Below are 16,356 nucleotides of genomic sequence, written 5' to 3' on the forward strand. Positions count from 1 at the left end.
CTATTTCTGTATTGAAATCCAAAGAAGACAACAAGCAAGAGGAAAACCCTTCACATACTGATAAATCTGGCAAGAAGCCAGGGAAGATGCTTGATTTGGAATTGAAAAGGAAGGTAATCACCCAACATGGAGGAGGAAAAAAGTTAATACGACTGCAAGTTATCTACAGTTGTCCCAATCGACAGTCTCCACAACCTTAAAGGACAAAGAAAAAATATGTGAAGTAGTGAAAGGTTCACACGTATGAAGTCTATGATAATAAGAAAGCAACAACAAGGACCCATCCACAAAATGGAAATGTTGTTGATGCTGTGGATGGAAGATCAAATTAAAAAAATGTGTACCACTCGGCTTAATAGCATTCAGGCAAAGGCTAGAGGTCTTTTTGAGACTTTGAAGGAGCGAGCGAGAGAGGATTACATCGAGAACTTCACAAGTCATGGTTGGTTCAATAGATTTAAAAGAAGGTATAGCTGGCACAACGTACAAGTCACAGGTGAAGCAGCAAGTGCTGATGAAGGAGCTGCCGAAAAGATAAAAAATAAATCAAAGAATTTCTTTATTTCTTTATAATAAACCACAGAGTGATTTAAAAACATTTCAATTCATAAAATGGTTAAACAAAAATGAGATAATCATAATACAGTTTATATAACATTAAAAAATAAAAATGAAATAAGAACTAAAGAATCTTATATAAAAGGTAAAAAGAAACTACAGAATCATATAATAAAGCTGGGTAATAAAAAACGAAATATTTGATAGAAATTGAGAAAATAAAAAAAATGCCATACAGGTATATGAATTTTACATGCCATGTTGACATACGTCTGACTTATGTACATTTCAAGATCTGACCACTCGGTCAGAATGGAACTCAGACGTATGTTGGGGAATGGCTGTGTATATATGACACATGACAGCTAGAGACTGAGTGTGAATGAATGTCACCTTTTTTGTCTGTTTTCCTGGTGCTACCTTGCTGAAGTAGGGGGTAGTGATTCTATTTTCTATGTGGTGGGGTAGCAAAAGGAGTGGATCAAGGCAAGCAAGTACGAATATTTACATGTGTATATATGTATATGTCTGTGTATGTATATGTTGATATGTATATGCGCATGTATGGGCATTTATGTATTTTTTTTTTTTTTTTATACTTTGTCGCTGTCTCCCGCGTTTGCGAGGTAGCGCAAGGAAACAGACGAAAGAAATGGCCCAACCCCCCCCCCCCCCCCATACACATGTACATACACACGTCCACACACGCAAATATACATACCTACACAGCTTTCCATGGTTTACCCCAGACGCTTCACATGCCTTGATTCAATCCACTGACAGCACGTCAACCCCTGTATACCACATGACTCCAATTCACTCTATTCCTTGCCCTCCTTTCACCCTCCTGCATGTTCAGGCCCCGATCACACAAAATCTTTTTCACTCCATCTTTCCACCTCCAATTTGGTCTCCCTCTTCTCCTCGTTCCCTCCACCTCCGACACATATATCCTCTTGGTCAATCTCTCCTCACTCATTCTCTCCATGTGCCCAAACCATTTCAAAACACCCTCTTCTGCTCTCTCAACCACGCTCTTTTTATTTCCACACATCTCTCTTACCCTTACGTTACTTACTCGATCAAACCACCTCACACCACACATTGTCCTCAAACATCTCATTTCCAGCACATCCATCCTTTATGTATATGTATAAATAAATCAAATGAGTGGATGGGCCATTCTTTGTCTGTTTCCTGGCACTATCTCAAAGACACAGCGATTAAGTATGAAAAAAAATGTATGTATAACAGATTGGGGAAGAGCAGTGTGGTTTCAGAAGTGGTAGAGGATGTGTGGATCAGGTGTTTGCTTTGAAGAATGTATGTGAGAAATACTTAGAAAAGCAAATGGATTTGTATGTAGCATTTATGGATTTGGAGAAGGCATATGATAGAGTTGATAGAGATGCTCTGTGGAAGGTATTAAGAATATATGGTGTGGGAGGCAAGTTGTTAGAAGCAGTGAAAAGTTTTTATCGAGGATGTAAGGCATGTGTACGTGTAGGAAGAGAGGAAAGTGATTGGTTCTCAGTGAATGTAGGTTTGCGGCAGGGGTGTGTGATGTCTCCATGGTTGTTTAATTTGTTTATGGATGGGGTTGTTAGGGAGGTGAATGCAAGAGTTTTGGAAAGAGGGGCAAGTATGAAGTCTGTTGGGGATGAGAGAGCTTGGGAAGTGAGTCAGTTGTTGTTCGCTGATGATACAGCGCTGGTGGCTGATTCATGTGAGAAACTGCAGAAGCTGGTGACTGAGTTTGGTAAAGTGTGTGAAAGAAGAAAGTTAAGAGTAAATGTGAATAAGAGCAAGGTTATTAGGTACAGTAGGGTTGAGGGTCAAGTCAATTGGGAGGTGAGTTTGAATGGAGAAAGGCTGGAGGAAGTGAAGTGTTTTAGATATCTGGGAGTGGATCTGGCAGCGGATGGAACCATGGAAGCGGAAGTGGATCATAGGGTGGGGGAGGGGGCGAAGATTCTGGGAGCCTTGAAGAGTGTGTGGAAGTCGAGAACATTATCTCGGAAAGCAAAAATGGGTATGTTTGAAGGAATAGTGGTTCCAACAATGTTGTATGGTTGCGAGGCGTGGGCTATGGATAGAGTTGTGCGCAGGAGGATGGATGTGCTGGAAATGAGATGTTTGAGGACAATGTGTGGTGTGAGGTAGTTTGATTGAGTAAGTAACGTAAGGGTAAGAGAGATGTGTGGAAATAAAAAGAGCGTGGTTGAGAAAGCAGAAGAGGGCGTTTTGAAATGGTTCGGGCACATGGAGAAAATGAGTGAGGAAAGATTGACCAAGAGGATATATGTGTCGGAGGTGGAGGGAACAAGGAGAAGAGGGAGACCAAATTGGAGGTGGAAAGATGGAGTGAAAAAGATTTTGTGTGATCGGGGCCTGAACATGCAGGAGGGTGAAAGGAGGGCAAGGAATAGAGTGAATTGGAGTGATGTGGTATACCGGGGTTGACGTGCTGTCAGTGGATTGAATCAAGGCATGTGAAGCGTCTGGGGTAAACCATGGAAAGCTGTGTAGGTATGTATATTTGCGTGTGTGGACGTATGTATATACATGTGTATGGGGGGGGTTGGGCCATTTCTTTCGTCTGTTTCCTTGCGCTACCTCGCAAACGCGGGAGACAGCGACAAAGTATAATAAAAAAAAAATAAATGATAATAAAGATCACTTGGATAAAATTTTTATTTCAATTCAACTATAGTGATAAAAATCCTACAAGATAACTACATTCATGTATCATTACTTTCATATATAACTAATCAGATATATTAACATACAAGTATATACCAACCTATAAAATGAAATGGATACGGCATAAACATTTTTCAAGAAAAAAAAAAGATGAAGTTACTGGTTCCATTAAAGTAAACAGCCTCAGAAGCTTTGAATCATCTCATTTGCTGTTACCATAAAAGACTTTATTTGTTCATCATAAAGAAACGTAAGCTATGTCAATGTTACAGAATCTTAACCATACAAAGAAAAGTCATGAAGGGTACATAATACAACTATTTACATGTGGACTAGATTCTTTTTCCAACACATATAATATCTATAACCATTACCACACATAATTTTGTAAAGACTTCAACATACTGACTACCATGTAAACATGGGAAACAGTGGTCAAATATGAAAAAAAAATTAGTGTATTTAATCCATTCAACTTTACATCTATCTACTACACTCTATTTTCTTTTGGTACTATTGTCATTGCAAATTTCTACAAACATCTACATACATAATGGACCAAACTATTCACACACCATCTATCTATCTATATCTCTGATGCCCATTCCCTCTGGAAACTCCCACCTCGGGGATGGCCACAGCAAGAGTTTCCACTTATCCCTGTCTTGACATGCCTCCACATACACCATTCCACACATTCTTCCACCATTTCTCTCCCCACAGTATTCTTCTGCTCTATTTCCCCATGTCACAAGTGGTCTTTCTCTCACACCAACCCCTTTAACTGTACTACCATACATTCTCCTTGTAAACTCAAAATCATGCATTCTTTCCACATGCCCAAACCACCTCAAAGTTATACAATTCAACCACTCTACCACTCCACAATTCACTCCCTTTGGATTTACTACCATAAAACATCTCTTATACACCCTTCATTTCTTTCTTCATTCCATATTTCAGCTGCAAAGGTCAGGAGTGGGAGGACTATGCTGTCCCTTAATCCTCTCTTCACTTCCATACTTACACCTCCACCCTTCATTATTGTTAAGGGACCCAGTGACTCTTCTACTCTGCACTGCTCTCTCCCGAATACTTAAATTCTCTCACCTCTTCCAGTCTTTCTCCTCCTATATCTAAAATACAGTTCAGGACACTTCTTTCATAAAGCATACTGCATTATCAAGAGTTCAATGATTCAGAATCTTATGGCAAGCTTCATTTTTACATATACTGATAAAGCTGTCATAGGTTTGAAACCTTGAAGCTTCTTTGCATATGTATGTATGCATACTACTATCCAGTATATCAACATTTACTGATAAATCACATGTGATGCTCAGTATAAGTTTTCCTGATCTGCACTTACCCAAAACTGAAAATTTCCAAAATTATCTTTATCAGACCTTTTAAAAAGTTATACAATTTAATCTTGCAAATACAGGTCTTGGACATTACTAATATGCCTGTAAGATACAAATACTAATACCTTGTATTTGGGTTGCATTGTCCCTATACCATCCTAATTTGAATATCAGGTATTAATAATGGATATCAGAAAAACCCAAAACTTGTCTCGAAGACTGTGTTCAGGATATATGCTTTGACAATAAAAACATTTGGTCAAGAATTGCAGTGATATCTGCATGATTCCTTTTATCGTATGGATCTTATGTTTTTGAAAACTAATATATGTTTCTGTAGATTCATTGAAGAAAAAGGGAATATAATACATAAAATTATATTGCAAAGATCAGCATTGAAAACATTAATGTATTTTCTTAATACCATTCCCACACAAGCATTTGTACGTCAACTATAATGGATGACTGCTTGGAACTGTGTATAATTCTACGATGAAGCATCAGTGAATCCTTCTATCATGGAACATCAATGAAATCCCACTCAATTTCACTGGATACAGACAAACAGTATGGCATGTTAATGAATGGATGAAATGTATGCCTAGCCACTCATGAATACTGCACCAGCCAGACTGATGGAAGTTTCATGTGGATACAACTTATCTGGTGAAAGTAGTTAAATACAAGTTCCAACAGAACATGTTAAAGGTGCAATATTTTCTATAGCATCAAAACCATTAATATTATATATTTTTTTATACTTAATCGTCGTCTCCCACATTAGCAAGGTAGCACAAGGGAACAGACAAAAGAATACCCCAACCCACCCACATCCCAGGGGATGGGAGAAAGAATACTTCCTCCATATTCCCCACATGTCGTAGAAGGCGACTAAAGGGGGCGGGAGTGGGAGGTTAAAAACCCTCCCCTCCTTGTATTTAACTTTCTAAAAGGGCAAACAGAAAACCATTAATATACACTACTATAAGATGCAATGAGGTAATCAAATGGAATACTTATTTCTTAACTTTTGTAGGTAATGGATACTAAAAATATTAAGTTACACTGATCTTGTATAAACTATATCTTGTAAAAGAATACTTTATTACTGGATACTACAATGCACTTTCAGAAGGGTCATTTTATAATTATCCAATTCTTTATATGGTCTGCTGCCTTCAGCACAAATAGTAATCCATTTTTGCTTTCTTTTTGAAAACTTCACTAAAAGTTGGTGCTACAGTTTCTTTTGTTTTTCACCTCCAATACCACACTGATAGCTTCTAACTGGCAGAAAGAAGAACGAGACTCATAGCCTGAGTTAAGAAGTCAAATTAATTTCTGGGGGCGAAAATTCTGGGAGCCTTGAAGAATGTGTGGAAGTCGAGAACATTATCTCGGAAAACAAAAATGAGTATGTTTGAAGGAATAGTAGTTCCAACAATGTTGTATGGTTGTGAGGCGTGGGCTATGGATAGAGTGGTGCGCAGGAGGATGGATGTGCTGGAAATGAGATGTTTGAGGACAATGTGTGGTGTGAGGTGGTTTGATCGAGTGAGTAACGTAAGGGTAAGAGAGAGGTGTGGAAATAAAAAGAGCGTGGTTGAGAGAGCAGAAGAGGGTGTTTTGAAATGGTTTGGGCACATGGAGAGAATGAGTGAGGAAAGATTGACCAAGAGGATATATGTGTCGGAGGTGGAGGGAACGAGGAGAAGAGGGAGACCAAATTGGAGGTGGAAAGATGGAGTGAAAAAGATTTTGTGTGATCGGGGCCTGAACATGCAGGAGGGTGAAAGGAGGGCAAGGAATAGAGTGAATTGGAGCGATGTTGTATACCGGGGTTGACGTGCTGTCAGTGGATTGAATCAGGGCATGTGAAACGTCTGGGGTAAACCATGGAAAGCTGTGTAGGTATGTATATTTGCGTGTGTGGACGTATGTATATACACGTGTATGGGGGTGGGTTGGGCCATTTCTTTCGTCTGTTTCCTTGCGCTACCTCGCAGACGCGGGAGACAGCGGAAAAAAAAAAAATAATAATAATATGTGTATTTCAGCTCGTTTCCATTTCCCTGCCCATAACTGTACCAATACAAGACACTTTAAGTAACCCCATGAACACACTATATTACTGTCAATATAGGTGTATGGCAGCTCTATACACAATACAATTATATCATATACACCAGTATATTGCAAAGAAAAAACATACAAAAAGAAATCAATCCTAACAGCAATGCAAAAGACCAACTAATTTCTTGCTTATCTAACAATATGAAGTTTTACTATATGCAACTAAATATCTAGTTTGATAATTGTCTAACAGTCAAATTATAATCAAAGTATGTAGATCACCAGTTAAAAAAAAAAAAAAATACAAGTATTCAGTCCTCATCTTCTCAGATTTCATAAAACTGTTACTGGGTTATGTCCACAAGGTCTTGCATGTCCACCACACTCATCCTAGGACTGGAACATCACTTAAGAATAACCTACTCACAATACCTACATAACACACTAATCATTGACTTTACCCATCAGATGCAATACTACAGAGCTCAATTATTTATACACTAGTTTCTTTGAATAGGTCACTCAAGCACAATTAGCTTGAATATTTACACTAACATCTTGTATGAAATGAAATGCATTAAAAAGCTATTGCTGTAATAAAAATAAAAAGCTTTACCCCTAATAGACTAGTTCATCTATAACAGAAACACCTAAAAATTCACTTTCCCAGACTAGGTCTGGAATGAATGACAGTTAATAAACTCCATTCATCAATTATGAGGTACTCAGTATCAAGAATAGCAATACTTAAGATTCTATAATCTCCAAACTATCAGGTAAAAAACAATTACACATTGTAGTATACACACAATGTATTCAAAATATGCAACAGGAAATGTTTAAAACTTCCACATAATCATTATCCCTTAAAATTTGTTTTGTTCTTACTTGATCATTCTAGAAAAAAATCCCCCTGCAGTCTTCCACTTATGCAAGGAGGTAACTTTTCAGAAGAGAAAAATAAACTACTAATCTAGGAACCTCATATAATCGGTGCTCACCTGCTAATACCATTGCCAAAAAAGTTCCATTAACTCTGACCATCCATGAAAGTCATTACAATTTATATAATACAAGTAACTTATTTTACTTTGACCATTAAAACTGACAAGACATTATGGATAAGAACAACACAGACTTTCATTGAGGACAAATGTTAATCAAGACTATACACACGAATTGTGGGGTTAAACTTTGGGGTACAATTAAGTAAAGGAATATTCTAAACCTTTTACAGGACTTTTACTAACAAGAAACATTTAAACTGTGCAGTATAATCACAAGTTAAATATAGGACGTCTCAATGCATGAACCTGTTGAATTATGAAGACCGTGGGGTTTGCTTGCATGAATCTTCTTCTGCATACTGAGAAAAGATATACAAAACATAGTTAAAAGTAGACTATAAATGGTACTTGATACATAACAGCTAGAGACTAGAAGAGTGTAGAGATGCCAATGTTCATCTGCTCTTGAGGCTACCTTGCAAAAGTGGGGAAAGGTAAATAGTTGTAAACAAAAAAGATAATGGATGATAGTGCAATCAGCAACTTCAATCCTTAACAATCTTCATACAATACACAGAAAAGGTAATAATTACTTCCAGAGTCTCATCTCCTTCTATGAAAATAACATATAAGAAAAACACCTACACTGGACATGCAACTAGGGCTTAGAATTTCAATAAATTTATTGGCAGTTTATAAAAATTTGCATTCTGGGAGCACTAGCTACCATATATCTTCAGAGTAGTTCATAATATGTACACTGTAAGGTATGTGGTGAGTTACCAAGAAAGTCAGAAATCAACTTATTATAAAACAGTTATAGGTATTTTTGATATGAAGATGTCATGCTCAAAATGTTGAATTACAGCTTAGATAAAGGAAACTTATAAGTTTATCAGCAGTGCAAAGGATCTTGTTAAGATGTTTGGCACCAAATGCAAATATATCTAATGATGAGGAAGCAAACTTAATAAAATGGTCCTTTCTAAAAATCAAATTAACATGCACAAGCAAAACCATCAAAATAAAATCAAAGCTCTCATCAAACATCATTATGTGAGAAAAATCAAAGTTAGATGTTCTTTGCATGTAAAATAGACAGCTCCTAACCTAATACCTTATGAAAAATGAGAACATTCTATTTAAATGTGATACATCCTTTTCAGTTATCATAGTTACCAAACAACCATCTACCTCCACTGCATAAAAGTGCACAATTATTCATTTAATCAAACACACTGCATCTAAATAAAATAGGTGCCATAGCAACATTTACCGAAGTATGTGGGAAAATCCTTCAGTCTCTGTGCATAACCTATACGAAAATTAAAAATTCTTCTGATTTAACTCTCATCACTGAATATTCTTAAAAACATGTTTAATGTAGCATTCTTTACTGTCACTTTCAAACTTTTCTATTTTCAATAACTGAAAATTCTATCCATCAATTATCATTAATCTAGTCCCAAATCAATGGGGTGGATCAGGTATATACAGCCTCCACATTATTCACATAACATCTCAACCCATGCCCTATATGTTAAAGTGAACCATGGAATTTCCTGCTAATACATAAATTTTCTATTTCACTTTAAACACACTTAACTGTTTAATAAGACCAATACCTCCTTTCATACCACCTCCAAACACAGTTTCCAGTGGATCTGTTTAACAATCGTTCATATAACTATAACAGAAACATCCCTAGCACTTGGCAGATGTTATAATGAAGGAAATGTACGATGCTGGGCAATATCACTATCCGCTGTACCATGAAGACATGGACGTTTGTCACATTACTGAACCAAGGGTCATATATCTCTTGCTGTTGGTTTCAACGGAGCCTCAGGTGACTTGAGAGAGTACTTTGGCAATTTCTTGGGAGGTGTTATGGGAGAATGCTTTTGTGAGTCTCTTGAGAAACCCCACAAGTGACTACTTAGGTGACCTTTTGCATATTCCATACCTAAATCTGTAGCTGCTCACAAGGGAACAAGTTCATGATAGCCCAAGTAAGGTGGATTTAGAAGGGGATCTGGGATATACTTTCATAATACTTCAGTTTTGTAGCTGCATGACCAGCTTCTTACTTCTTTGGACAGTATTCTCTTTAGTATTTTTAAAAATAAAGGCCTGTAAATCAATTCCTATTCTGATTAAGTCAAAATGTAGCAATTCATGCTCATCTGGTTATAAAAGAGTCTTCCAGGATACAAAGAGATCTCATATACTTCTTCATGCATTTTGCCAATCACATGGTGGCATATGGTGTCTGGTATGACATATGCTCTAAAAAGACTACTGCACTATGATACTGTAACCCTTTCCTTTGACATTTCTCAAAACATTCATTAGTTTTCCATCTAATCAAACACTTTACACACTGAAGGCAAGAGCACCTCTTCTTAAAATCTGTTTTGCTAAAATGAGGCATAGTATTGTAAGTCATGTGTCTGATAGCTACTATACTTTTGAAAAATGAAGTTCAAAATTAAAAGTCTGCCTTAATATGTTATCTATTTTGTTTACCCAACCCATCCATCACTTTTTTGTATATTCTTTTGAAGTAAAGTTAACTGGCAGTAAGTCTTCCTCCAAGAACTGGTTATCCCTGATTTCTGTAAGCCTGTGGGACTTATGATGAGGTTCCGTAAAAGTAATTCCTTTTAAAAGTTTTGCACTATGTTCTCTAAATCCTACCAATGTAAATGATCAAGAATTCACGAAAACAGATAGTTAGATGAGTGGCTAGAAATCCTCCCTTCCTGTATTACTTTCCAAAAGAAGGAACAGAGTAAGGAGCCAAGTGAAGAATTTTTCTTTCTGAGGCTTTGTCATCTGTTCTTGATGTTACCTCACTCATGTGGGAAATGGTGAGCATGTGGAAGTGGACAGGGAGCTGTGGTTTCAGTGCATTACACATGACATCTAAAGACTGAGTATGAATGAATGTGGCCTTTTTTGTCTGTTTTCCTGGTGCTACCTTACTGAAGTGGGGAGTAGCGATGCTGTTTCCTGTGGGGTAGGGTGGCACTGGTAATGGATTGAAGGAGAGCAAGTATGAATATGTACATGTGCATATATGAACATGGCTGTGGTATCAGTGCATTACATTTGACAGCCAGAGAATGGATGTGGCCTTTCTTTCTTTGTTCCTTACATTACCTCTCTAACATGGGAAATATGAAAAAAAAATTATGATAAAGTATGCATTGTTTCCAACAGATGTACAGATTTCTTTAAGAAACCAGTAAACGTTGCTTGACTGCAAGGGCATGTCAGGCCAACAAAAGCTTCTACTTGCCAATCTGCTGGGTTATCTATATCTGCAGAATATTTTCAAGGATGAGGGTGGATGTGTTGGAAATTAAATGTTTGAGGACAATATGTGGAGTGAGGTGGTTTGATCAAGTAATGAAAGGGTAAGAGAAATGTGTGGTAATAAAAAGAGTGTGGTTGAGAGAGCAGAAGTGTGTGTGTTGAAATGGTTTGGTCACATGGAGAGAATGAGTGAGGAAAGACTGACAAAGAGGATATATGTGTCAGAGGTAGAGGGAACAAGGAGGAGTAGGAGACCCACTTGACCTAATTGGAGGTGGAAGGATGGAGTGAAAAAGATTTTGAGCGATCGGGGCCTGAACATACAGGAGGGTGAAAGGCATGCAAGGAATATTTTCAATTTCATATTTATGACTCATCATCAGCATTATGCTGTTTTCTCATTGAATTTTTCTCATACAAAAATATGCAAGTGCTCTCCTTGCATAAGTTCAAATTAAGAAAAAAGTAAACAATAAACACCTGTAATCATGAGTAACCCTACATATGTATTCTTGGTGGGAAATTCTACAACCAACACCTAAATTCAACAAGAAAATGGCATGTATGATACAAATCCAATATGTAAAAGAAGATCATAGCAAAGCCACAATATAGTTAATGCACTACAGTGAAAATGAACATGACACAAAAATGCAAAATATGCACTCTTTACATGCTAAAACTAAAATAAATAAAGTATTTCTATCTGCACTCAAAGAAGATTATCAAACGTTTGCACAAAATCACCCAATACATTACACACTTTATCTATAGTGTCCTCTTTCTTCAGTTGCCTCTCTGATGACCTGGGAGTGCTCCCTCCTGATGATGCAGCAATGCTTCCTTCTGCACCTGATGTGGGAATCAATGGTGGGGGGAGAGGAAGTTGAGGACCCTCCAAGGGTGGAGAAAGTGGGTCAGGGGGCAAAGAAAATGAGTGTCCTGTGTCACATGGTATATTTGGAATCCTACTACCCTGAATGGTAAATCCCGAGTAGGAGGACTGGGGAGGAGTATGTGATGGCTGAGTGTTACAGGCAGAGTTAATTACAGATGGACCAACTCCAACACCAGTAACAATCATTGACTTAGAAAATGAATGTTTAGGAGGTAGTGGAGGTGGTACTGATGGGGTGATGGGATGTATGAAGGGATTGGATACAGAAACTGTCAAGTCCAAAGCAGGTGATACATTGGCAGACGTATTCTTCAAACTATCACTTCCACATGGACCAAATGAATCCAAGAGATCAGGCAGGGATGACATCTTGGATAAAGGTGAATCATCAAGGAGGGATTTATTTTCAGGAGATTTTACTGCATCAATATCCCCATCATCTGATGCACCAAACTCAGTTTCTTCTCCAAGTGATACCAGTCCTGAGTCTAAATCTGACAAACCCTGAAGGAAAGACAAACTTTGCTGTGCTGCCAAGATATCTGGGCTTAAAGGGGCATCCGAAGGTCGAGAAGCATCAAGGCTACCATCTCCAGTCTTATTTTCTTGCATTACATGTAGCTTTCCACCCTCTGTAGTCTGCAGAATATCCACAATGCAAGAGATATCAAAATCTTGGTGTCAAAGAAAGAGTACATAATAAGATTCATATCAATGCCATTTGCAAAACATTGCCAAATGACCTATTCTTGAATAAATATTTCATCTGAAAGGAAAAATATATAATGTCTGCATTAATTCACTTTCCTTTAAAAGTAGAACAATGCACAATCAACAATTCACAATCATATTCTTAACTTCAATAATCCTGATATTTCACTTTCTCCATTTTGTGTATCTATTTATCTTTCCTTTTTTTCCTTCATACTTGATTGCCATTTCCTGCATATGTAAGGTAGTGCCACAAACTGATGAAGAAAGGCCACATATACTGACATCCATTCTCTAGCTGTCATGTGTAATGCACCATAGCTCCCTATCCACAGCCAGGCCCACCAAACCTTTCCATGGTTTACTCTGGATGCTTCACATGCCCTGATTTAGTCCAATGACAGCATATTAATCCCTGTAAACATCATTATTTTAATTCACTCTATCTCATGCATGCCTTTCGACCTAAATATCTTTTCACTCCATCCTTCCACCTCCAATTTGGTTTACCCGCTCACCTTGTTCCCTCCATTTCTGACTCACATATGTATCCTCTTTGTCAACTTTCCTCACTCATTCTCTCTAAATGTCCAAATCATTTTGGCACACCCTCTTCAGCTCTCTCAACCATACTCTTTAGTACCACACCTGTCTCTTACCTCTGCATTACTTACTCAATCAAACCATCTCACACCATACATTGTACTCAAAACATTTCATCTTTAACACACCTAACCTCCACCACAGTCTTTTCTCAAAACATTTAATCTTTAACACACCCAACCTCCACCACAGTCTTATGTATAGCCCATGCATTTCATCCACAAAATAATATTGGGACTACTAATACCTTCAAACATGCCCATTTTTGCTCTCTCAGATAAGGATCTCTCTTTAAACACACTTTTCAGTGCCCCCAGAACCTTCCTCCCCTTACCCACCCTATGACACACTTCTATTCCATGGTTCTATTTGCTGCTATGTCTACTTCCAGGTATCTAAATCACTTCACTTTTGCCAATCTTTCTTTACTCAAACTCACACCCTAACAGACCTATCCCTCAATACTGATGAACATAATACCTTGCTTCTATTCTCATATACTCCCAATTGCCTCCTTTCATACACCCTTCCAAATTCAGTCTCCAAGTTCCACAGTTTCACACTCACATCTGTCACCAGCACTGTATCTGCAAACAATAACTGACTCACTTCCCAAGCCCTCTCATCCCTCACAGACTAAATACTCACCCCTCCCTCCAAGACTCTTGCATTTACCTCCCTCACCACTCCATCCATAAACACATTAAAGAAACATGGTGACATCACATAACCCTACCACAAACCACCCTTCACTTGGAACCATTCACTCTCCTCTCTTCCTACTTGTACACATGCTTTACACCCTTGAAAATACTCACTGCTTCTAGAGCTTTCCTCCTACACCATATATTCTTAAGACTTTCCAAAAAGGCATCTCTATCATCCCTATCATATGTTCTCTCCAGTCGTTTAATACACACACAAATCCATCAGTTTCTCTACATATTTCTCACACACATTCTTCATTGCAAACACCTAATCCAAATACCCTCTACCACTTCTAGACCACACTGTTCCTCCCCAATCTGATGCTCTCTACATGTTTTCAATCTATCAATCACTACCTTCCCATACAAAATTACTACATACACTCAACAAACTTATACAATGGCACTATACATGCATTCTGCCGATCCTCAGGAACCTCTTCACGATACATACATACATCAAAAATTCTAACAGGACAGTCATCTCCTTTTTAGTAAATTCAACTGCAGTACCATCCACTCTAATGCCTTGCCACATTTCATCCATCATAAGGCTTTCTCCTCTACTATCTTCATCAAACCACTCCCCAAGACTCTCTCACTTTGCATACCAGCCTGACCCAAACATCCTACATATGCCATTCTATCATCAAACTGTTCAATAGTCTTTCAAAATAATCTATCTCCTACTCACTTCATCACTACCTGTAAGCAGTTCCCCTTTTGCCCCCTTAACTGATGTTCCTATTTGTTCTCTTGTGTTTTACACATTACTTATATCCTTCCAAAACATGATCTTATTTTCCCTGAAGCTTATTGTTACTCACTCACCCTCTCATCTGCCCTCTTTTTCAACCCCTGCAACCTTCCTCTTGACCTCTTGCTGCTTTCTTTTATATATCCCCATTCATTGGCATTCATTCCCTATAAGTACCATCTAAATGCACTTCTTTTCTCTTTCCTTAGGCAACTTTACTACTTCATTCCACCATTCACTACCCTTTCCAATTTGCCCAGCTCCTACCACTCACATGCCACATGCATCTCTAATACATGCCAGCACTGCTTCACAAAGTACCTCCCATTTCTCACCTACTCCCCTTGCTTCATTTGTTCTCGCCTTATGCCATTCTACACTCAATCTATCCTGCTCACTTACTTTCATAATTCTTTTCCCTGATATTGTTTCCTTTATTCCTAAAACCTCTTTAAATCTTCACCCTTGTCTCCACAAGACGGTGATCAGACATCCCACCAGCTGCCCCTCTCAGCACATTTACATCCAAAAGTTTATCTTCTACACATGTATCTATTAATATGTAATCCAATAAAGACTGCTGACAATCACTGTACACCAGGTATTCCAAATCACCAAACCATTTTTGGCACAACTCCAAAAGCTGTTCACTTTTTCCATTCATAATAATACCTCCAATTGCTGTATCTCAACTTCACATTCAAATCACCAATCATCAATTAATATCCAGTCTCATGCAACAAAATGCTGACACACTCACTCAGTTGCTCCCAAAACACTTAACTATCATGACCTTTCTTCTCATGGCCAGGTGCATAAGCACTAATAATCACCCGTCTCTCACCATCCTCTTTCATCTTTACTCTCATCAGTCAAGAATTCTTTTTCTTACACTTTCACACTCTAATCACTCCTCTCACCAACCCCTGACTTTACTCATAGGACATTTCCAAACCATTTTTCCCCTTCACCCTTGAGCTTTATTACACTCAGAGCCTGAATCTCTCTCTCTCTCTCTCTCTCCTCTTTTCTTATCTTAGTTACATCCACACAAATCTAAACATACCATCCTGAGCCTTCAAGGAGGATGAGCACTCCCTGCCTAGCTCATTGTTCTGTTCCATCTTTTAGGAATTAAAATACAAGAAGGTCAGGGTTTCCAATCACCTCCTACCATCCCCTTTGGATGCCTTCTACGACATTCAGGAAATATGGGGGTAGAATTGTTTCTCCCCTACCTCAGGGATCTATCTACAAATCTTCATTTATGGTTTAGATGCCCTATATATATATATATATATATATATATATATATATATATATATATATATATATATATATATATATATATGGAGAAAAACTGGAGGAAGTGAAGTGTTTTAGATATCTGGGAGTGGATCTGGCAGCGGATGGAACCATGGAAGCGGAAGTGGATCATAGGGTGGGGGAGGGGGCGAAAATTTTTTTTTATACTTTGTCGCTGTCTCCCGCGTTTGCGAGGTAGTGCAAGGAAACAGACGAAAGAAATGGCCCAACCCACCCCCATACACATGTATATACATACGTCCACACACGCAAATATACATACCTACACAGCTTTCCATGGTTTACCCCAGACGTTTCACATGCCCTGATTCAATCCACTGACAGCACG

General features: G+C 38.1%; 1 protein-coding gene across 3 annotated transcripts in view; it reads right to left on the reverse strand.

Annotated features, from left to right (window-relative positions):
• Positions 1-3,238: 3,238 nt before the first annotated feature.
• The window catches only part of Rabex-5 (Rabaptin-5-associated exchange factor for Rab5), an 82,354-nt gene continuing 69,236 nt past the window's right edge, over positions 3,239-16,356 (reverse strand). For 2 of the 3 annotated variants that reach the window (XM_071693253.1, XM_071693254.1), the window contains exon 12: positions 3,239-12,563. In XM_071693253.1, the coding sequence (XP_071549354.1) occupies positions 11,739-12,563 (825 nt within the window). In that variant the 3' untranslated portion in view covers positions 3,239-11,738. The remainder of the gene's footprint in view (positions 12,564-16,356) is intronic. The other variant, XM_071693256.1, reaches the window with a different exon arrangement.

Source organism: Panulirus ornatus, chromosome 55 (genome assembly GCF_036320965.1).
Source record: "Panulirus ornatus isolate Po-2019 chromosome 55, ASM3632096v1, whole genome shotgun sequence".
In the NCBI taxonomy this organism is placed as follows: Eukaryota; Metazoa; Arthropoda; class Malacostraca; order Decapoda; family Palinuridae; genus Panulirus; species Panulirus ornatus.